The 21,628-nt window shown below is 36.3% G+C and overlaps 1 protein-coding gene across 1 annotated transcript in view; it reads right to left on the bottom strand.

The window, feature by feature from the left end:
- Positions 1-298: 298 nt before the first annotated feature.
- The window catches only part of CPNE8 (copine 8), a 110,034-nt gene continuing 88,704 nt past the window's right edge, over positions 299-21,628 (bottom strand). Inside the window, exons 14-20 of the mRNA XM_086739963.1 lie at positions 21,289-21,335; positions 20,360-20,541; positions 18,364-18,491; positions 14,710-14,812; positions 10,466-10,523; positions 7,599-7,672; positions 299-2,251 (exon numbers count right to left, since the gene is read on the bottom strand). Of these exons, the coding sequence (XP_086596089.1) occupies positions 2,063-2,251; positions 7,599-7,672; positions 10,466-10,523; positions 14,710-14,812; positions 18,364-18,491; positions 20,360-20,541; positions 21,289-21,335 (781 nt within the window). The 3' untranslated portion in view covers positions 299-2,062. The remainder of the gene's footprint in view (positions 2,252-7,598; positions 7,673-10,465; positions 10,524-14,709; positions 14,813-18,363; positions 18,492-20,359; positions 20,542-21,288; positions 21,336-21,628) is intronic.

Here is a 21,628-nt window from a genome sequence, read left to right as displayed (position 1 = left end):
TTTAGTTGTTAAACTAGTTTTGAGACTGATCTTTGGATTAATAAAAGGTGCTGGTTAAATGAGAGCTAATAAACTTACTCTAAATGAAATAACAGGAGTTTGTAGTTTTGGCCTTAGAATGAAAACCTGTTAAATAAATGGGCCACTGGGAACCAATACAAATGTCAGCAAAAAGATTTGTCTAACCAAATGAAACAACAGAAATATTATATTAATTCATCTATTTCTAAAGTGCCAACACTGTAAGTATGAAAAAATAAATGCAGAGGATGGAAGGAGAACACCACCACCATTCAGCTGATTTAAACTTATTCTTTATGATGCAATTTCATCAAAATCTGTAGTTGCCAGGTATCAAATTTCATTCATGCAACACCAATCCACTAAGAAATACATATTTTGGTGACAAAATTAAAGTCCATATTTATGTAAAAACTGTTTTGAAATAAAAATAAAACAAATTTATTTTTACAAAACCATTTGTTTTGGTTTTTTACTTAATAACAGAATAATTATCTGGAAAAAGTAATTTCCCACATGAGATAGTTAAAGGAAGTTAAATATATTTAAAAACGGAAGATTCTGCATTTACATAGTTATATGTCATTAATATTGAAGATATATTTTCTGGCAAAAAACTTCTCATGCTTAAAAAACGCACCTTAGTTTTATACTGTACATTACAACATACAGTAGTAAGAAACAGAAGTAGTAAACAAGTCATATGAAAAGAAAAAAGTTACATTACAAGACAGTTACAACTGTGACACAAAAAACTTCAAATGTTCAGTTTTAACAGTATTTGAAGGCAATTCACAATCATTTCAGGAGTTTTGTGAAATTTAAGGCCATTAGTTCTAAACAAAATGTATCCGACACAAACTCACAAAACCGTGTATTTTGTAAAAACTGTACATGCAAAACCATTTTATAATTATATATGAACAGGCATATAATAAAATTTTTGGGTAGTTCTGTACACTAAATTGTGCACAAAGCAACATAGTTGTGCAATTCTGAAACCAGTTAATTAACATTATCATTCATGCACCCTGAATGGAAATGTGATTAAATGACAATATTAAACCCAAATATTAAGAGCCACCATCCCTTTGAATGGGCAATCTAGACAAAAAAGTTAAAATTTTAAATTAAGTTTAAAATCGTCCTTTGTAAAAAATCTGCTGTAATCACTCCAAAAGACTTTTCTGATGCAAAATTTCCAGTGCTTTAAGGAATGTATGATAAGATTTAATGAGCTGAGTGAGTCAACTATATTACTCTGATAGTTCTCCTTTGAGGTAATTGTCTTTAATTACTTATAGAAGCAACTCTTCTAATTTGCTTCAGTAACTAGTTTAGAAAACTGTAAACTTAGATAAACTTATAAATTGGAGAATCTCTGAAAAAATACACATACCTCCCCCACAAAGTTTGGAGTTAGTCATAAGTCATCTGCAATTATGGAGTTTATTCTCAAACTGTGTGATGAATGGATTACTGAGCACTGATTGAAGCAATTAGAGTATTGGAAAACGCGTATTTGTCCTTTTCTTAGCTTTCATTTGCATTTGTCTGGACAAACATTCAAAGAGATATTGCTTCTCTTGTTATCTTGTGACAAACTATTCCAAGCTAGAAGACATGTGAGTCAATATTCCAAACTTTTGTTCTTAAGAATAGTTATAAAAGTACTGAAATTTAAAAATAGTAACATGTAAACATTGATAACAGAGTAATAGCATTCCTATACATTTATATACACACAGTATACAGAGAGGACAATATCTTTTGAGTTGAAATCCTGACTTGTGCTTTCCCCTCCAATAAATACATCAAAAAAATAGGGTTTCTTGTCAAAAAAAAAAAAAAAAAGAGGAAAAAAAATACTCAGAACATCAACATTTTGCTCCTAGCATTTAAAAGCTTTCCAGTTGCTCATGCAACCATAAGAGAATTTTGGTATGTGAAGAGAATTTTTCTAGCTTCAAAAAGCTACCAGAAGCTACTGCTGCATCCAGAGACTCTTGACCTGTGATAAACGCTAAGCACTTCAGAGCAGTCATATCTGAGTCTGCAACACGTGAATAGGGGGCGTATAGGGTGGTGGTGCAGGCGATGGCTTTATTCCTCTGACTCTCATGTAGGACAAAAACTGCTCTGGGATCTCAGCTAAAACATCTTTAGCAAGTCTTGCCATGCTTAACACGTGGTTTCCACTTCTGTCAATATAATCTCGGAACGGCACAAACTACAAAACAAGAGAGATGTTCACACATGTCATTATGCAGACACAGAACACATCTTATAAAAATAAGAAAGTTTTATCTAGGGAGTAAAGTACATGAATATGATACTTTACACATTTTATACATACATATACATGTATTTCATATTATCTATTTTACACACACACATTGTATCTAAATTTTTTAAAAATTCATCTTCTAACAGAGATAGTGTCATGTTTTCAGCTGATGAAGCTATTCACATAAGCCATGGCTAGCTCAGATTGCCAATTATGTGTTTCATTGATATATTTGCTTTATCTCTCAACCCTTTTCACACAGGAAGGTAATTCTGTCTCAAAAAGCCATTCTTAGCGTACACTTCCTGCTCGTGGGGCTGTCCTACCAGACTGCCCCAGCTCTGGCAGTTTGTGAATAGAATTTTTGCCATCTGAAGTGAAGAAAACAGAAAAACTTTATATTGTTGGCCATTTTGCATTATAGAACTAGAACTGTAAACTATTAGCATTGTAGTGCTAGAACTATTTGCATTGTAGAACTATGAAATACCTGAACACTTTTTACATGATACTAACAAATGCATAAAGAATCTAAGCAAAACAAATTGGATTCAAAAAAGAACTTGTTATGTGATACCCAGATCTGCAACACCTAAAAAGTCAGCTACCCAGCTCTGGCTTGAATTTCATAATCATTAATGAGATATTTGCGCTACTGTTACAGAAAAAAAAGAAACCATCTAGGCTCCTTCATTTTTATTCTCAACAGACAGCATGCAGAGATGTAGTGGGTTAAGCTGGCTAGTGGGTTAGGCCAAAGGGAAGGCTGATTTTAAATTCTACTTCTTGCTCAGATTTTGGAGCCTATCTCAGGCTGCAGCTGGGTGACTTTTCAAAATTGGGACTCAATGTCCAAAGCTACTTCTGGTGCTGATATGCTAGGCTATGCTTTGCTGGAATTCAAAGCCTAATGGTGTCTTTCCTCCACCTCACAAAACAGGGAAGATTTAATTGTTAACTGTTGTAGTCCAGGACAAAAGTAGAACCGATTGAGAAGTCAGACCCACAGATCTCTCATTTTCTGGCTAAACTTTAAAATCTGAAGACTCCTTTGCCCATTATACCAACCAGACAAATTTTGCTTTCTTGGATGCACAGCAACCAAGGCTACAGATTAAATTCCATATTTCTAAAAAGCATTGAAGGTGTCAGGATTTAGGGGAACACTGTATTACAGTGAGAGTTTAGCCTACACTGTATTTCTGAGATCCTGAGAGTTTTCCGGAAAAGACAGAAATAAACAAAATAAACCTACTACACATATTACACAAAAAAAACCAAACTCTTGGGTGGGAGAACCCAAAACAACCCCAAGCTAAAGACAACATTTCAGCAATAAAGAACTCGAACTTAATTAAATCATATTTACAACAACTTTGGAAAGTGCTTCTCACCCTGGACTTACGAAAGCAATCTAGGCATCAATCTCCTACTAAAACATTTAGAATTCAAGTAAGAGAGTCTTTGTGTAACTCTCCTAAAAAGCATCTCATTGCCAGAAAAAAAAGGCTTCAAGTCAAGGTATTCAAACTACATTGATTTAAACTGAAACTTGTCACCAAATTAAGCATAAACAGCTACTGATTAGGGCATTTCCCCAGGAAGCAGATCTGCAGTTTCTTAGAAGACAATGACTTAGTCACAGGATTGTTGAAGCCAGGAGTGACCAATAGAGATCCTTTAGTCCAGCCTTGCTGCTCAAGCAGAGCCAGCCAGTGCAGGCTGCCATAGCCAACAAGACTACAGGAGTCATCAGCAGGACCCTTCAATGAGAACAGCCTTTATTCCTGAAATAAGGGGTTAATACTAAGGAATCAAGCTGATAAATAGTGATCAATGATTTACTAACCTTGAGAGAAAGAACAGTAGAGTCATAAACTGAACCTAACGAGATATTTTCAGGATGCTCTAGCAAGAGCTAAGGTAAGTTAGATGGGAACACCCTGAGGGGGTACAGACACACTGGCTGAGACCAAGACAAGGGGACTTAAGAAGTTTAGAACCAACTGATAGGGTGGAATAACCAAGGAAATTGGGAACAGCAAGAAACCATCCTGGCAGCAAGAACAAAGCAGGACAAAGGTCTGAACCCACACAGCTGGACACAGTGATAAGGAGGAGAGAACGACCACCAGAGAGACTATGCCTCCTGAGCACAGACACGAGATGGACGCAGAGACCAGGGAATAACCTGTTGTGGGAGGAAACTTATGATAATGATTTTTCAGAAACCTAATTAATATATAACCAAGTCCACAGGAATTCTATGAATATGTCATAAATACTGTACCTGTTCCTTAACACTTTGCACACGTTTGGAGGAGCGATCCCCCATGTGCCCGGTGCTGTAATAAAGAATACCTACTTAATAGTTACATGGACTATTGAGTTTCTTTTATTTTAGCCTTTTCAGCTTCATTCCAGATAGCAGCGTCCTTTACCTCTTCATTGCGTTGTGTCCAAGAATGTATCAGGCATAAGGGCAGGAGAACAACAGGCAAAAAGAAACCTGATTTTAGGGTATTAATCCAGGAAGCAAGGTATCTGCAGTTCCATAATTAGCTGTTGTAACTATCTCTGTGTTTATCAGTAACTCTTCAATACAAGAGACAAGCACATACTCTGACATTTACTAGGACTGACTCCTCCGATTCATAAAAAAAAGCTCTAGTAGTTTTCAGAAGCCAGCTCAGCACTGCTCTGTTTCAAGGGGTTGTTCCTTCTTAAACTCCATTACCTTTTCTGTAAGAATACATCTGACTGTCCTCAGAAGCATGAAGTTAGAAGAGTAACAAAACAAAACAAGCAACTCTGTAGCCTGCTGGTTTACACATCCAGCTGGGAAGGGATAAGCTTGGTGTTCATTCTCCCCTCATGGGGTTATTCATTTTCTACACAATGTCATTGTTATGTAAAAAGCAGATGCAGTCTGAGTTAAAGAACAAAACGTGTCCCATCCCAAGAGATGACCTTACCCATCAGTCTGCAGACATGAAGATTCAGACCACAGCTCTACGGCAAAGGGAGGCTATTTTAACAGGGTAATTGTTGAAATGCAATTACACAATAGAGATGGCCTGAATTAGTTCTCCCTCCCCTCTCCTTATGGTATGTAGATATATAGGAGTGTATATAGGAGGAGCTGGAGGAACTGTGGACAGATGAGTACCCACACAGGTACACAAGGACAGCTGGCAAAGACAGCAAGGCCTAGAGCTAACAGGTAGAAGATGCAAAGGTGGCAGAGGAATGGAATCAAAGATGTAAGAAAAGCCAAAGGGAAACTGATGGAATGTAAGAAGCTCTTTCTATAGTTTGAAAGTTTAATTTAAAAAGCTGATTTACAAATTTTTCAAGAGAAACAATAGGTACATTATTACAAGTAAGTATTTTCCTAAAACTTCTTAAATAGAAAAAGGATAACAAAGAAGCAGAAATGAAATTAACTGAGGAAAATCGGTACACATATAATATAGAGTCCATTCAATTCATACACATACTAGCGAGGAGGGAGAAAACGAAGGTCATGTCTTTAGACGAATTGCAGCCAGTAGTAAATATAACAGATACAGTGACTCACTGTCAGCAGGAAAATTTTTCCTTTACTAATTTAATTAAAATATTTCACACTACTGATTGCTAAAATTAACTGTTAATTTCACTAGCTGATTTTAAGTAACCTAATAAACAAAAAATAAACTTTTTATATTTGAGTAGTTAATTTTATAAAAGCAAGGCAATTTTATCCTGCCAGATACAAAATAGAAGTCATGCCAAACCTAAAGGGTTTGACATTATCCCTTTTTATTTATTTAGCTAGCTTATAATGTATTTGTTAGTATTTAGACAGAAAAAGAGCACAAAGTAATACTGCCTTCAGGTGACTCAATATGGCTTAGGGCAAAGTTCTGATTGAAATATGTTAATAGTAAATAAATGTTTTATTACATTTCTGATATGTAATGAATTCTAAAGAAATACAAAAGTGTATTCATTGCACAGTATTTTTTATTTCTCAGTGGAGATTAGAGTATTTCTGATGCGCAGCAGTTTCAGAAATCTTGTTTATAACATTTGAAGAACTCTATCCCATTTATGCTCTTTGAATGTAAAACCACCAGCTTTTGGAGCTGCTGCTGTTTGGAGAAATTATGTATAATTACGTTGCATATATTTAAATGCATTTAAATATAAATGCAATGCATGATGGAGATATCTGAATTAGCTTTAAAAAAATCTGATCTGGCAGAGGGCTTTGCAGAAATACTACTTTGCGATCCATACTTCCAGCTCTGAATGCAGATCTTCACATATTGCTCTATCAAACAGCAAGGTAAGGGGTAGGTCATCAGGAGGCAAGATGAGATGCCTGGACCAGGGATGAAGTAGTTTGGACAGCCTGTGGAGTTCTAGAAATCTGCAGCTCTGAGGGAAAGGGGAATTATGGTGGGTGTGTACGCGCATGCAAAACTGCTATACCACCCTGCCAGCCGTTACATAGGTTCAAATAACAATTACTGGGCGGACTGAACAACAGAACCAGAGGAGTTTGGAAGAGAAATTCAGGCATCCATGGAATGCAGATGAGAGTAGTACTCTTAGGGCTTGGTTCAGACATGTTAACACGTATCATAGAATGGTTTGGGTTGGAAGGGACCTTTAAAGATCATCTAGTCCAACCCCCCTGCAAGGAGCAGGGACATCTCCAACGAGATCAAGCTGCGCAGAGCCCCGTCCAATCTGACCTTGAATGTTTCCAGGGATGGGGCATCCACCACCTCTCTGGGCAGCCTGTTCCAGCTATCACCTGAGGTTCCTTAAAGCACGAGACATCTGCATAGTCATATGTGGCAGACAGAACATAGGAACTGGGAGACACTCATGGTCTTCTGGACTGGCAGTCAGAGGCCAGAAAAGATAGTCTAGGCATTTCAAATTAACTTGTTAGAGGACTAGGTATTGCTGGTTTCCACAAAAGTTGCAGTTTTTCTTTATGGAATCATAGTGAGATTGCAGTACAGAGGCAGCTGACTCTTCTCCCATGGCCGTATAACACTAAGACTTTATATCAGTGTGCTCCCACTTAGGGATCATTTCCTAGTGAATGCGAATCCACTACTATGCGATATATAAAGACTTACAGGTGTCACAGAGAGTTTCTGAGCTTGTTATGAACACCTCAAGACATCAGTGCTAAGGTAAAATGAAAGGCAGGAATACAGATAGAACAAGAATTCAAAACAAATAGGATCAGTAGAATCTAACTATTAGAGTAAATTTTCTCTCCCACCTGCACAATGTCTCTTTCTGCAAACTTTCCTCTTGACGAAATCCTCACTACATCACCATCCAGTTCTTCCATAGCTTAAAAAAAAAAAAAAGAAAGAATTAATCTATCTACCCAGCAAAAGTAACCTTACTGAGAAAAACTTTACTCATTTGACACAAAAGAGCAACAAATCCAACAACTGTTTATTTAGGTTAACTCTTTAGATAATTTGCACCATAAAATACATCATGCTTTGTAATTAGCTTGCAATTTTCATGCTGACAATACATACTTGTTTGCCTTTATTGTGATCTTCAGAACAAAACAGACCATGATAAGGTTCTTATCCTTCCAGCTCTCAAACCAGCAGGTATGTCTGTTTTTGTAAGGCTATTTTTATATGTCATAGGTGGAGAAGAATTCATCTTCAGTAACTATTCTTACAGAAGATATCACAAGATACAGCACAAAGGGGTAATAACTCACATTCATACTGGAAAAGTAATGATTGTTATTGCATAGAAATGAGGAGTTCTTAAAAAAAAAATAATTATTATTGGGTAACACCTTGTATTTTTCTGAGCAGGATCCAGAAAAACTCTAAAATTGCCCAGATACCCAGACGCCACTCTAGGTAGAAAAGGCATACCTGCTCTGTGGTCAGTGTTGAAATGGATGGACTTGGGATCAGAGATTATTGCTCAGCTATTGGATCTGCAATCCTACAATCCTTCTTTCAGTATACCCTGTGAAAATCAAAGCTCTGCATCACTGAGCTTCTCAGAGGTTTACAAACTGGGCTTAGTTCACTGAAATCAGCATTTCAAAACCTAGTTCTTCCAATGCAAGAACTAGAAAGCATAAATTATACTATTAGGAGTCAAGTTCAAACCAAACAAAAGAGTATGTTTGTTCAAAGAAAAAAATAGTAGGCACATTGCCAGATGATGCTGTTGATGCAAAAAACGTACATGTGTTCAAACCAGGAGACTGAACAACTATTTGAAGGAGAGATCCACTGAAAATTTCCAAAACAGACATAAAGCACATCCTGCTCAGAAAATGCATATCTAAAAACAGTATTTAGAGAAGTATCATATTTGCTTATTCTGTTCTTAACTATCTCCAGATAACCACCAACGCCCATGTCAGTTACAGAATACTGGGCAAGAGACCCCTAATCTGACCTGTAATAGTCATCCTCACATCCTTATGTAAATATCTGCCAAATGTATGTGACATCTACCTGAGCTCCAAACTTTTAAGAACCCCTCTGGTAGCTCCAGGAAGCTGGGAGATCTAGCGGGCAGTGATATCCAGAGAGGAGCAGCTTAGTCCCTCTACAGCAGAATGGAGGCTGGACTGACGTTTGAATTGTAAGACAGCGTGCCTGGAACACATACCCTCCTACACACACACACTTCTTCAGTGTCCACATCACAAGCGGTCTGTTTTTTTTCCAGAAGGAATTTCTGGAAATGAAAAAGTCATTTCTCTGCTCTCTTGGGCACTGAGGGACTACAGATTTGCCACATGTCTAATACATGAATTTCACTGAGGCAGTATGCTCATCCAGTGTGGGTCTAAAGATGGAAACTGTATCCTGCAGTACAAACAGAACCCTGCCTTGAGAAAAGCAACGGGGATGACACCTCAAGAACTCTGCAAAGACAACCTCCAGAAGTAAAAAGAAGACACAATCTGCATGTCCTGACCGAGTTAAGGGAGCCTGGGCAAACCCAAGAACTGGACAAGAAAGGAGAAAGGGAAAAGGCAAAGGAGGGGTGAGAGAATTAAGTAAAGTATGACTGAAGTTGGAATTCTCAGGGTGAAAAATGAAGTTTGCAAATTTCCCTCGTATGCATTTATGAAGATAAACTGTCTTTTCTCATTGCTTATGGCATACAATCATCTGAAGTGTAAGCATCCACTGGGACCATCTCTTCAAGGAATAAGATAATTAAAATTATCACTAATATTTCACTTGCCAAAAAGCATAAGAAAGTCAACCCCCAATAAATTACTTTTCTTGTGTTATTTTTTCCTCTTGTTTTCATACTCTTAGAATATTTGTACAAGAATTAACATGTACAGTTATTAGTAACTATTTACATTATATACCTGTGGTACTACTAAGTATATTTCATGTACCAAAGAAGGCATGCTGTCTAACCAGAAGTATTAGAATTAAAAAGGATGTATGTATGACTTTGAGAAACAGATACACAGGGAATTTCTACACTTCATAGTGCAGTGACATACCAGATGGCACTTCATAAATTAGTCCACATAACAGAAGCAGCTTAGTTATTGCAACAGAGTGTTCAGGTGTTCTGAAACAGCACATGAAAGAGTATGCAAATAACCCTGGTAATTTTTCCCGTGCTGTAATATTCTCTCAATGCTGCTACACAGTAAGGCTCACTCCTGTTATGCAGTGAAACTCAGTTTAACCCAGATCAACTCCTCAAATGTATTTATTTTTCTCAGCCTTTTATTACTGCAGTAAGAACAGATGATCAAGATTTCCAGTCACCCGACACTGCACAAGGCCAGCAAATATCCATGGTGAAGAAATTCAACGTTACTTGAGTATACTTTACTCTGAGGTTGCTTTTTTTTTTGCATTCATCTTCTGGAGCTCTCTAAATGCTGAGCCCCCATATGGTTCTGTGACTTGAACACATAGCCTGAGGGGCTACACAGCTCCACTTCGTAGCTTGTAATCATACCGAGTTATCAATCAATCCAGCTGGAAACATCAACAGTGCTTACTGCTTGTTCCGTATTATGCTCTTTTCAAGAACAGTATTTGTTTGAAAAGCCACATATTACTAAAATATAAACAAATATTTTTAAAAATATAGGAAAAATGCTGGAACACTTACCATCAAACTCTGCTGGTCCTACTCCCACTATAATTATTGACATTGGAAGCTTTGAAGCCTTCAAAAGAAGAGGAAAAATGGTTTAATGCATTACATAACCTCTGACAACAACATGTGAGATCTGAGGAAAATCTGAATAAAAACCATGCAGAAGTTACATTATAAAGAACAAATTTTTTTTCCACCTGGAAAGTTGAGTGGTGTAAACTGTCTGCTTAAGTGGTACAAAACATCTTGGATAAAGATAGAAAGGTAGATGACTATTTTAATTTATTTTTTCCTTATAAAGTGTTTGAATCATACAGGATTGTAATTAAACAAATCAAACTATGTTAGAATTTAATACTAATATGACAACTAAGATGACAAATTTATCTTAGAATCACTGATAACAATTGCAAATATGTACCTAAGACAGTTTGACATTTATTTCAACGTACTTTGCTGTTTCTCAATATTACATAACTGTTGACTATTTTTACATAGATTTTATGTAATTTTTTTCTCAATATACTAATAGATAACCTATTTGAGCAATATGTATTTCATATTTCTGCCATTTGAAATTTTATTCAAGTCAGTCATCTATGCCACAAAGTAAACAAGTTATCAAACTGACTTATTATAAGATTTTAAATTTTACTTCATCTTTTTCATTCAATGAAACAAGTCAAAGATTATATCTGACTTTCCCCAAATAAACTCTGTAAAACCTCTAAAAGACAGTATATTTTGGACTCTCCTGCCTTGATAGTAGCACCAGGTATCTACTAGTTTACAGATAAAATCTGGAACTGCCTCTATTAGGGAGGATAACAACTAAAAAAATCCATCTACCAATGTCAGGGTTGACAACTGTTCCTTATTGAGACATTCTGCTGAATTGTGAAATGTCTACAGTCATTTTAAAAAAGAGTACACATTGGTCAAAAATCATAGACATATGCTTTCTGCTAAATTAAACTCTCTTTCACTGAAGTCTGAAGTCAAGTGGTTTTAGAACATACTGTTATACTTTTCTTTTGGAATATAAAAAGTGTTTTTCTCCCTCATTTAAAAGATATTCTCATTTTAGATACATCATCATCGTTTCCAATTCTTCATCTGTCATAATACTACATATAAAATCAATATTCTTTAAGCAGAAGATTTGCAGTTAATTATTGTAAACATGCTATTTAAAACAATGACAATACACAATTTATAAATCTATATATATAAATGTTCTACATCTCTATACATTATACACTATATACTATACCTTGACTGCAAATTCATCAGAAAGTGTTACTACATAGTCAATCTTCCAGCTAAAATTTTGTAGAAGAGTTAAAAAAAATAATAATCCTTTGTTTATCAAATACTAGCATGCTACTGAAGATAATCAGAAAAACTGTCTGGTGGTGGTCCTGGGCAAACAGCTCAACCAGCAGGGTTGGACAAGACGACGTTCAGAGGTCACTCTCAACGTCAACCAGTTTGATTCCGTGATTAAGGGCCCTAAATAGAGTGCATCTGTAACTGAATTACAGTGCACTGCCCTCAATACAAGACAGACATTCAGGGGTCCTGAAGTGTGTCCAAAGAAGGGGAATGAACTTGGTGAAGGGTCTGGAGAACACGTTCTACAAGGAGCAGCTGAGGGAACTGGGGTTGTTGAGTCTGGAGAAAAGGAGGCTGAGGGGAGACCTTATCACTCTCTTCAACTGCCTGAAAGAAGGCTGTAGTGAGGTGGGTGTTCATCTCTTCTCCCAAGTAACAAGTGATAGGATGAGAGGAAATGGCCTCAAGTTGTGCCGGGGAGGTTTAGATTGGATATCTGGAAAAATTTCTTCACTGAAAGGTTTATCAAGCTTTGGAGCAGGCTACCCAGGGAAGCGGTTGGGTCACCATACCTGGGGGTATTTAAAAGACGTGTAGATGTGGCACTTAGGGACATGGCTTAGTGGTAGACTTGGCAGTGCTAGGTTAACAGCTGGACTTGAGGATCTTAAAGGTCTTTTCCAACCTAAACGATTCTATAATACTATAAGTCAATAACAGTGATTATATTTTCCAGACAGGAAGGCATTTCTTAGAACACAACACCTTCTGTTTTTCAGATGTCTTCTAGAATCTTATTGCTTGATTGTAAAGAAAACATCCTTTACAGAGATTCCTACTCACAAAGACACAGTATTATGTGATATAATATATATGAAACAGTAAATGGTAAGGACAACATAAAGACAATTAAACTTTTGCATATAAACTTCAGTGTTGGCATTTCCTGAATGACAGTATAACCTTTAAACAGTTTGGTGAAACAGAATCTGCCTGACATATATGCTGTAATGAGAAAGATGCCTAAAAGCACAATTAGTGTTAAAAAATGAAATACACTCTTTCTGGGTCTTGTACATCTCAAGTTGCATTGAACATCATTGCCCTTTTTATTATTTTGGATATTAAGACTGAAAAAACTGCTATTGAATAGCATTTAATTAGTTCTGTCATGGTATACTGTGCTCACAAAGTATACAAAAAAAATGAATGCATCTTCATAAAAAGAAAAGACAGCAAATATCCCCAAACTCCCACTTCATTGCAATCTAACAACACATCTGTTGTATTTCCAGACAGTTGCAGACTAACAGCGATTGTTCTTGGAAATGAGCTATTACTGGCAACGAGTATGCCTCAGCAGCAAATTACTTAATCTTACAAAACATCAGCCAACTGGACATGCGTGTCTCTTACAGACTTCAAATTGAGAGGCGAGTTACTACTCACTCAAAGTGTTACTCTCTTTTCTCTACAGAGCCTTTTTGTCACCTAAAAGAAGCTATATTCCAAACTTCTAAGCTAGACTAGAAGATGAACTTCAAACCTAAAAGCTTGTTCATCTCCTTTAAAATTGAGAGTCAAGTTTATCCTATTTTAATATTGGAAGCTGGAAGAGGAGAGGAAGTAAACTGGTAGCTTCAAACACAGTTGTAGCTTTGGGTGTAAAAAACTTACCAGGTTGGCTGTCAGAGTCCCTGTTAACACAAAGATTCCATCTATATGCTGTTGGCTAGAACTCGAGGGCATCAATAGTTAAAGGGGGCTTATAAGAAAGATGGGGAAAAACTTTTTACCAGGGCCTGTTGTGACAGGACAATGGATAATGTTTTAAAATAGAAGGAGGTAGATTTAGATACAGACAAGGAAGAAATTTTTTACAATGAAGGTGGTGGAACACTGGAACAGGTTGCTCAGAGAGGTGGTGGAAGCCCCATCCCTGGAAACATTCAAGGCCAGGTTGGACGGGGCTCTGAGCAACCTGATCTAGTTAGGCATGTCCCTGCTCCTTGCAGGGAGGTTGGACTAGAAGACCTTTGAAGGTCCCTTCCAACCCCAAACATTCTATGATTCTGTTATATTGCTCTCCAGTGAAAGACAGAACATTTCAGTAATATTTTCATAGGTATCCTACAAACTGGAATGGTATTGAATCACTAGAGAAGGCAGTGAAAGAGGGCCTTCAAAATATGGCACCTAATTACTACGCTACTCATTTTGACATGACAGTTATTTTAATGTAGGCTTTTCACCCACCACTTCACTAGTAACTAGATCCACTGTGGTGTGTTCAAAACTGTTAGTATAGATCTTATCAAATCCTATTTGGAAGCTGCTTCTGTATACTTTCATCTGACATTTCCCAGCGGCAAAAGAAAAATGGAACCTGTTCATGATACAGAATATTACTTATAGCAGTTTTGAAGAGAAAAGCACTGAAAACAATATAGAAACTGAGAAACAATTAAGAAATTTTTAAAATTCCAAGGGACTACTTAGAAGGAAACCAGATGACAGGTATGCTTAACATTTGGCATCAGAAAGTTTGGGGCAGTTTTTAAAAAGGCAGAGGAGGATCAAAGCTGTCTGCAATTGCTAGAAAGACAAAGAACAGCTCACTATGAAAAACTGCATGGTGGGATGTCAGGAAGGAAGCGGCAAGAATCAGACGAGGAAAATCATATAAATATACAGTGTTAGAGAGAAGAGCATAATTTCCCATGGAACACTATCTAATTAAGCTGAGATTCAACTTCTGGTTTCTTTTTGTCCTTATGCATAAGTTCTGCTGTTTGGAAAAAATTGTTAATTTACGGAACTAATTTAGTGCCTGAAATATTAACAGATTTATGTTATTGCCTAAAATAATAATGACTAGAAACATAAATCTTTTAGATTCCAACACTTTCAGAAAAACTTACATTCACTATGGATTCTTTTGTCTGAGCCATATCAGAAATAACTCCATCTGTAATAATGAGAAGAACAAAATACTGGGAGCCATCTTTTACTGAAGCAGCATACCTAAGGGAAGAAAAACCAACAGTATAATAGTAAAAAACTCCTTTATACAAAGGAATTAATATTAAAAGAGGCTGTATTTTCAATGACTACTAAGGACTAATAAAAAATACAGAAACATGATGCAGTGGATTTCAAAATAAAAGACTTTTATAATTAACATGGACATTCTACTTTTAAATTAAAACAACAGAAAAACATAACTAATACAATAGTGATATTGATAATCTGCATGTGTTGAATTAGGGAAAAATGGGAACTGTTTCACTACCAAGAGGAGCACAGACAGAATGTCCTTTATAGAATCATTAGTCATTAGAAAGTCTAAGTTATAGAACAGTTACTACCTCTGGGGAAAGCAGTTGGTTTGAAGGGAATATATTACTATTGAATAGTTTGTTTTATAGCACAAATAAAATCTATCAGGAATCAGCACATTGCATAAATATTCCTTTTTTTTTTTTTTTGCCTCACAAAACCAGGTTACCGACTGTTGACCATGCTAGGAGATTTACAGTTCCTATTTGTGTGCACATTTGTAAAATGGCTGAACATGCACCCTGCAACCTTGGCTTAGATATTCACCTCTTTGCACCATCCACAGGTGTGCTTTCAAGACTCAAGCTTCTCCCTGTGCTGTACACGAATAGAAAGCAAAACACATCCAGTGCCATCGCAGTCTGGCCTCAGCCAAAGGACCCAAAAAGGACTTGCTCTTTAAAAATGAGCAGCATTCGAAGATTTGGAAAGTCCTGAGAGATAGTGAGTTCGTAGCAGCCCCACTGAACCCTAAGACCTGCATACCAGAAACTAAGACTTCAGTTCAATTATCTTCAACTCCCAAGGGTCAAAGTGTCCTATATAGTCAGTGAAGAACTGTTTTTGCGTGGAGCAGGCTGCTCCACTTGCTGCATCACTTGACAGCAGTCAATACATTACAACATTCATGAAGGCTCTTGGTGGTATGAAGGAGTCAAACAGTAGCACCTTGAAGTAAAAGTGGCAATAAGCAGTATGGAAAGCAGGACAAAAAAATTACTCTCCATATGAATGCTGTGGAATATATGCCCAAGTACAGAATATGACTGTGAAAGAACTCTCTATCTTATTGGTCACTGAACATGATATGTTCTAATGATGCTCGTGATGACTGCATGTGCTTAGAAAATTCTAACTCTGATGTTACACAGGGCATTTGCAAGTGAGCACCATCAATAAATAAGATGCTGAGTTTGGAGGAATGTGTGTAAAATGGAACCTACAAATCACAAAGTCATTACACTCCTTCCTCTCCATCCCCAAGACAAAGACATGTAGAAAAGCCACACAGACAATGAACCTGTTGAACATCTACTTAACATGCTGGCAGTAGGGACTGATAGCTAAATATCTAGATTAACAAGACCTACTGTGGAATACAATTTCCCTACCATGTTGAGACTTTTTAAGCTCATTTTCCACCATGTTTATAATCTTTTCATTGATGACAGTGACAAGAAATGATAAGATGAGAGAGTAAAATAAAAATTCATTATCCTTTCTGAGCACTTAATACTGTCTACATACCTACACTCAAGAAATGGAATAGAAATTTGGTTATTTCAAATTTTCCACAGAATAAGATATTACTGAAGTGTTTTTCAAGAAAGATCTTGTATGAGAAGGGGAGATAACAGAAGACACTAGATAGAATCTGGTGTAGATAACTCCCTAGCTATGGAAAGGATAATAAACTCATTATCTACTTACAGAGCTTCTAAAGAGTTCTGATATCACAAGAGGATAGTAACTTCTGACATAATTTCCAAAAGTTTAATCAGAGGCACGTTTTTAAGTAGGAGGGATGTGAGAAGAATAAATTTATTTGAAACTGAAGGTAAGTTCAAACAGTAACTGCAGGCTAGATCATAGTTTCTACTAGCATGTCTATGAGAGTCAACAGAATAGCCAAGAAACTGAATCTTGAAGGAAAATGATTACTGAGAACTGGACTGGTACACAGGTTGTACTAAGGATGATTATGCAGTAGAAATCCTTATGAAGATACCCAGCTTTTCCACTATAATGTAGTGTGATTTGCTACCAGAAGGAGTTCCCAAAGTTTGCAACAATTTGACACTTAGACAAAAGTTCAGTGGAAGAACTACAAATGCTGGTGACAGGCTTCTGTAATTCTGCAAAAGTTGACAAATATCCCTGAGAAACAACTGATGAGCAAAGGAACTCAATTTATGCCAATACTTTGATGGTACTAGGTCATACATTTCAATTTTTGCAATGAACAGGAAGCTTGAGGTTATTTGCCAAATTCTGAACCAGCAAGCTTGGCTAATACAATAGTTCTAAAGAAGAAGAAAGAGCCAGAAAAGTCAACGGGTTAGATTTCCAGTTAACATGGCTAATGCAGACACTGGATGCCACATACATGGAATTCAGCTGTCATAAGGATTGGCTTATCTCCTCACAGTCTGAAAACTGCTACTGGAGAGACCTTGGCAAAGGGAAGATTAAAAGGAGACAGCTAGTTGCAGAACAGAAGCAACAGAATATACGTGTACAATTTGAATGGTATGATTTGAAGAGGGAATAACTAATCCCAATAATAAATAACTGAAATCAGCTATCCAGCTATGCTAGGGTGCACAGATAATTCTTTGCACCACAGAATTTGCAAATTATTTTTCATTAGGCTGTAGAACTAACAACAGCAAGAACAGATAGTAAATAAATATTTCTTGCTACAACAATTAAGTGTTTTGCAAGCTCATAAACAGTACAATCATTTACACATCCCTACTGCTTTATTTTATAAACATTAGTTCTTTCTCTGTATCTATAAATAAAACAAAATCTGTCCAGGTAATTACTCAGCTAAATTGTCTGAGCCATATCACTTTTCCTGTACCAACACATGGAGGTATACTGTAAGTCAAGATCTTGTCTGCCAAAATAAGGCAACGTTATCCTTCTTAAGAAATTTCTACGAACTTCTATGAAGAAATTTTCTACTTTGAAAGTTAGATGAGGCGTTGTATAACACAGCACCATGGCTCACCAATGGTGGCTGCCTTAACAGTACCACAACCAGCCGTGAATTGTTCCACAGAGCGCCCTGGAAAATTTTGCTCATGTTTTGGACATTTTGAGATTAGAGGAACAGCATATGCCAAAAAAATTTGCACTTTACAATTTTTTAATAGCTGTATCTATTTTTTGTGAAGCAAAAATTCTGTACTCCAAAGGACAAAAAAGGAACATGGCAGAGTGATCTCACACAATTTCTCTTTCATTATGATTTCTCCTAAGATTTTAACACAGGGTGGATTAACTAGATCACTTGTATTTATTTTTAATCAGTGATGAAAATCTGCATAATACTCACACACGGTCTTCAAACCTACTCAAAGGTAGAAGTTAATCATGTTAGACTGAATAAATGAAACATCTGTGAATATCCTTTTCAATGTTTAGCAGCATGTAGCTGTTAGCCTTTCATATGTGATAGTTGTACTGACAATAAGAAGTTTCTGCAATGTACCTGTTGTGATTCTTACCTGGCTACATGATTAATCACAGGGGCAAAGTTTGTTGGTCCATAAAGCTGTACAGATTTTAGACTCCTGTAATATGCCTCCATTACACCATCAATTCCATGGCAGTACGGATTTTGAGGGTTTCCATTCTAATAAAAATAAGAGATGATTAATCACTAAAAGTAATTATGAAGCAAAAATGATGTAGGTTAGTTAACACTACCCAGTGTACCTTTTTAAATGGCAAAGAGCTAAGCATTCTAGGATATATTAAAAGACTTTACTATAAATGCCCCATATAAGTACCATGGTTGCTTGTGAGTGTTAACTGCCCTAGGGAAAGGAACTCATTCCTGGACAGAAGTACCACCTTATGCGGAATTAAACAGTCTTTCTTACATGCAACAGTCTGTGTGGATTTAAGGTACGAATTATAGGGCAGGTGAAAAATTGGAATCATGTTTAGGAGCACGGTTCTGGCTCAATGATTTCTTATTTTTAAAATGTGAAACAAAGAAACGGTAGCCAGATCCTGATGTTCATACAGGATGCGACTATAAGGCAAAGCATAAACTCTTCACCATTTTGGTACAAAATTTCTGCATTGGAAAACTAATTTTTGACCTGGTATAAACAGATGAAAAAAGGAATCTATTCTTTGGGAACCCACTGAAATGGCTGGGACTGTAAATTCTTTGGGTAGGCATTTTACTACCTATCTCCATAATGATGATTCCTATTTACAGATGACAATACAAATATATAAGCTAAATCCCAGATTAATGACTCATGTCAGGCCAGACAAATGATCCACAAAGGCTTCAAAACCTTCCAAAGTGTCTTGCTCTCCTTCATGTGCCAACACCTCATTGGCTTAATGTGCCAATATAGCTTTCTGAGGTAGAGTATACCTCCCTGAGAATCTAGAAAAACAAAGGAAATTTTTCACTGAATCGATCTAGAATGTTAAAAGAGAGTGCTGAAAACACTGCTTAGCATTAAAAAGGCGACATCTATATATGTTTACGTAATGAGAAAATAAAAAAAAGACTGTTCTTTTTTCTCTCTGTAAAAGCACCACAGGGTATCATAAATTAAACTGAATTAATTTTAGAAACAACTTTTAAAACTGAAATAGCCAGGAATAACTCTGCTGTTTTAATAGTCGTAAGATTATACATCAATATATTTGAACTTGCTACATGAAAGTCAACAAAAAGGTCTGTGATTCAAATGAATATCTGCAATTGCACCCGTTTTAAATTACTATCCATGTGGAAAACCTTTCCTTGAGATAAGACATGTGGTATTGTTTTCTAGCACAGGCTGACACAAGAATTACACAACTACAATTATCAGTCTTCTGCCATGTCTTTGCTGCTATCTAGTTTCACCTGATATACCTACACTTGCTGTAATTTTGACAACTTTATCCTACTCAAAGAACAAAAAATTCAAAATAAGCAAGCAGATAAACATCGACACTAATCACAAGCATCACTTATAACACATCAACCTTTCTGGCAAATCCTGTTAAATTTTAGGTTTGTAATGTAACTGGCACATTGACCAGTCTCAGTCACCTCAACTTACAGTCCACTTAGTTATCTCTATGTCTCTAAACTAGCCGCCTGTAAAAGATTAAGAGATCCCAGAAAATGAGAGAGAATAATAACAATAATAATAAAAGATTATCTTGGATCATGATTCACTTGCTTCTTAAGATAGATTAGCTTCAGTGTGTAATCTTCCAAGCATTGTTTCTCATGCTGCTACATGAGGTTAAAGATCATTACTTTTCTTTATTACTGTTTTTGGCCTATGGGGACTTCTTGAGTCTGGATTTCTATCGGTAACTTCACTATGATGAAAAATTTTGAAACAGTCTTTTAGACAGAAGACTTAGCACATTCTCTGCTCTTTGCTTTCCAGTAACTGCTTAAGACTGCAACCTTAACTCAATTTTTTTTTTTGTAGTAAAGAAATTCAAACAATATATAAATGTTTATTTACTTACCAGTGCAAATTCATGTGATACCCTTCCATCTGGAGGCAGTCTAGCTCCAAAACCTAGAGCTGGGAACATTTTATCACTATCATAGTCCTGAATTATTTCACCTACTGCTTTGAGCGCCATGCCATAAGCATTCAGCTGATAGGGGTTCATGTAGTGCAGTGAAGTAGGCTGTGAAGGGTTACCTGTTGAAACAAGGATCAGATTTACTTTGGAACTGAATCACTTCAAAATTTTCTCTCTTAAAAATGATAGAAATCTAAGAAAGCAGAAATTGAAAAGACATGAAAAGAAGATTACTTATTTCCTGTATACGTAACTGTGGTTATATCAGGTAAAAATGCAATGTTCTGAGTACATTTTAATAGGTTAACTGTTGTAAAGTTTTTCAGCATTGAAAGGGCAGAAAAAATATGATTAGATTTGTGATTTATAATACGTTATATACACTTTTAAGAAGAAATTTACAGAAGTGTTACAACGTTCTGAAAGCAGCTTTGGAAGGAGGATCAAAACCTATCTCTGCTTCACCCCACTTCAGCTTCACTCCACCTGAAACTCCTTTCTTTTGCCTTTCTCAATAAGGCTTTCTATGTTAGCCAGTTTTCTCCCAGCAATAACAAAGAAACAAAACAAAACAAAAAATTATCAGAAAGTACACAAATATTTGCAAACTGCTCCTACTGAATTCAATTTCATATGCAGCTTTTCAAATTCCGTCTGTTCTGTTTGCCCTGCTTTCCTGAACAGGAATTGGACTCTAGTCTGCTGCTCAGCAAAATGGAATCCTAATTCCAGCTGGTGCCAGGCACACAGATAATCCATAACACAATGAAGTTAAGCAGAATACTGATACAGACACATACAACCACACACACGTACTCTTAAAACTGAACACAGCACATAGACAAGATGTTCGTTTTTATTCTTACCATTTGAGGCTGTGAAATCAATAGCTACCGTGAAATTGATTTGGGTTCTGTAGAAAAAGCAAATATAACAGTAAAATCATTAACAAGATTTATGGAGAAAAATAAACAAGAGTTGATAGCATTGTTTGTGGATAAACTGTAGGACACTGACTTTCTAATACAGGAAATAAACACTGAAAATACTCTTTTATAAGGTTCCAGCCAAAAGCTACAAAACATTATTTTATTAGCAACTGAAAGCAGTTACTTTACTCCATCATTCCTTTTTTTAATTGTTGGGTTTTCCTTGGACATATTTTAGCCCTACTCATGGAAAACTGACATGGGAAGTAGGGTTTTA

Source organism: Chlamydotis macqueenii, chromosome 1 (assembly GCF_036417535.1).
Source record: "Chlamydotis macqueenii isolate bChlMac1 chromosome 1, bChlMac1.mat, whole genome shotgun sequence".
NCBI lineage: Eukaryota > Metazoa > Chordata > Aves > Otidiformes > Otididae > Chlamydotis > Chlamydotis macqueenii.
This window is presented reverse-complemented; position numbering and strand designations above follow the sequence as displayed.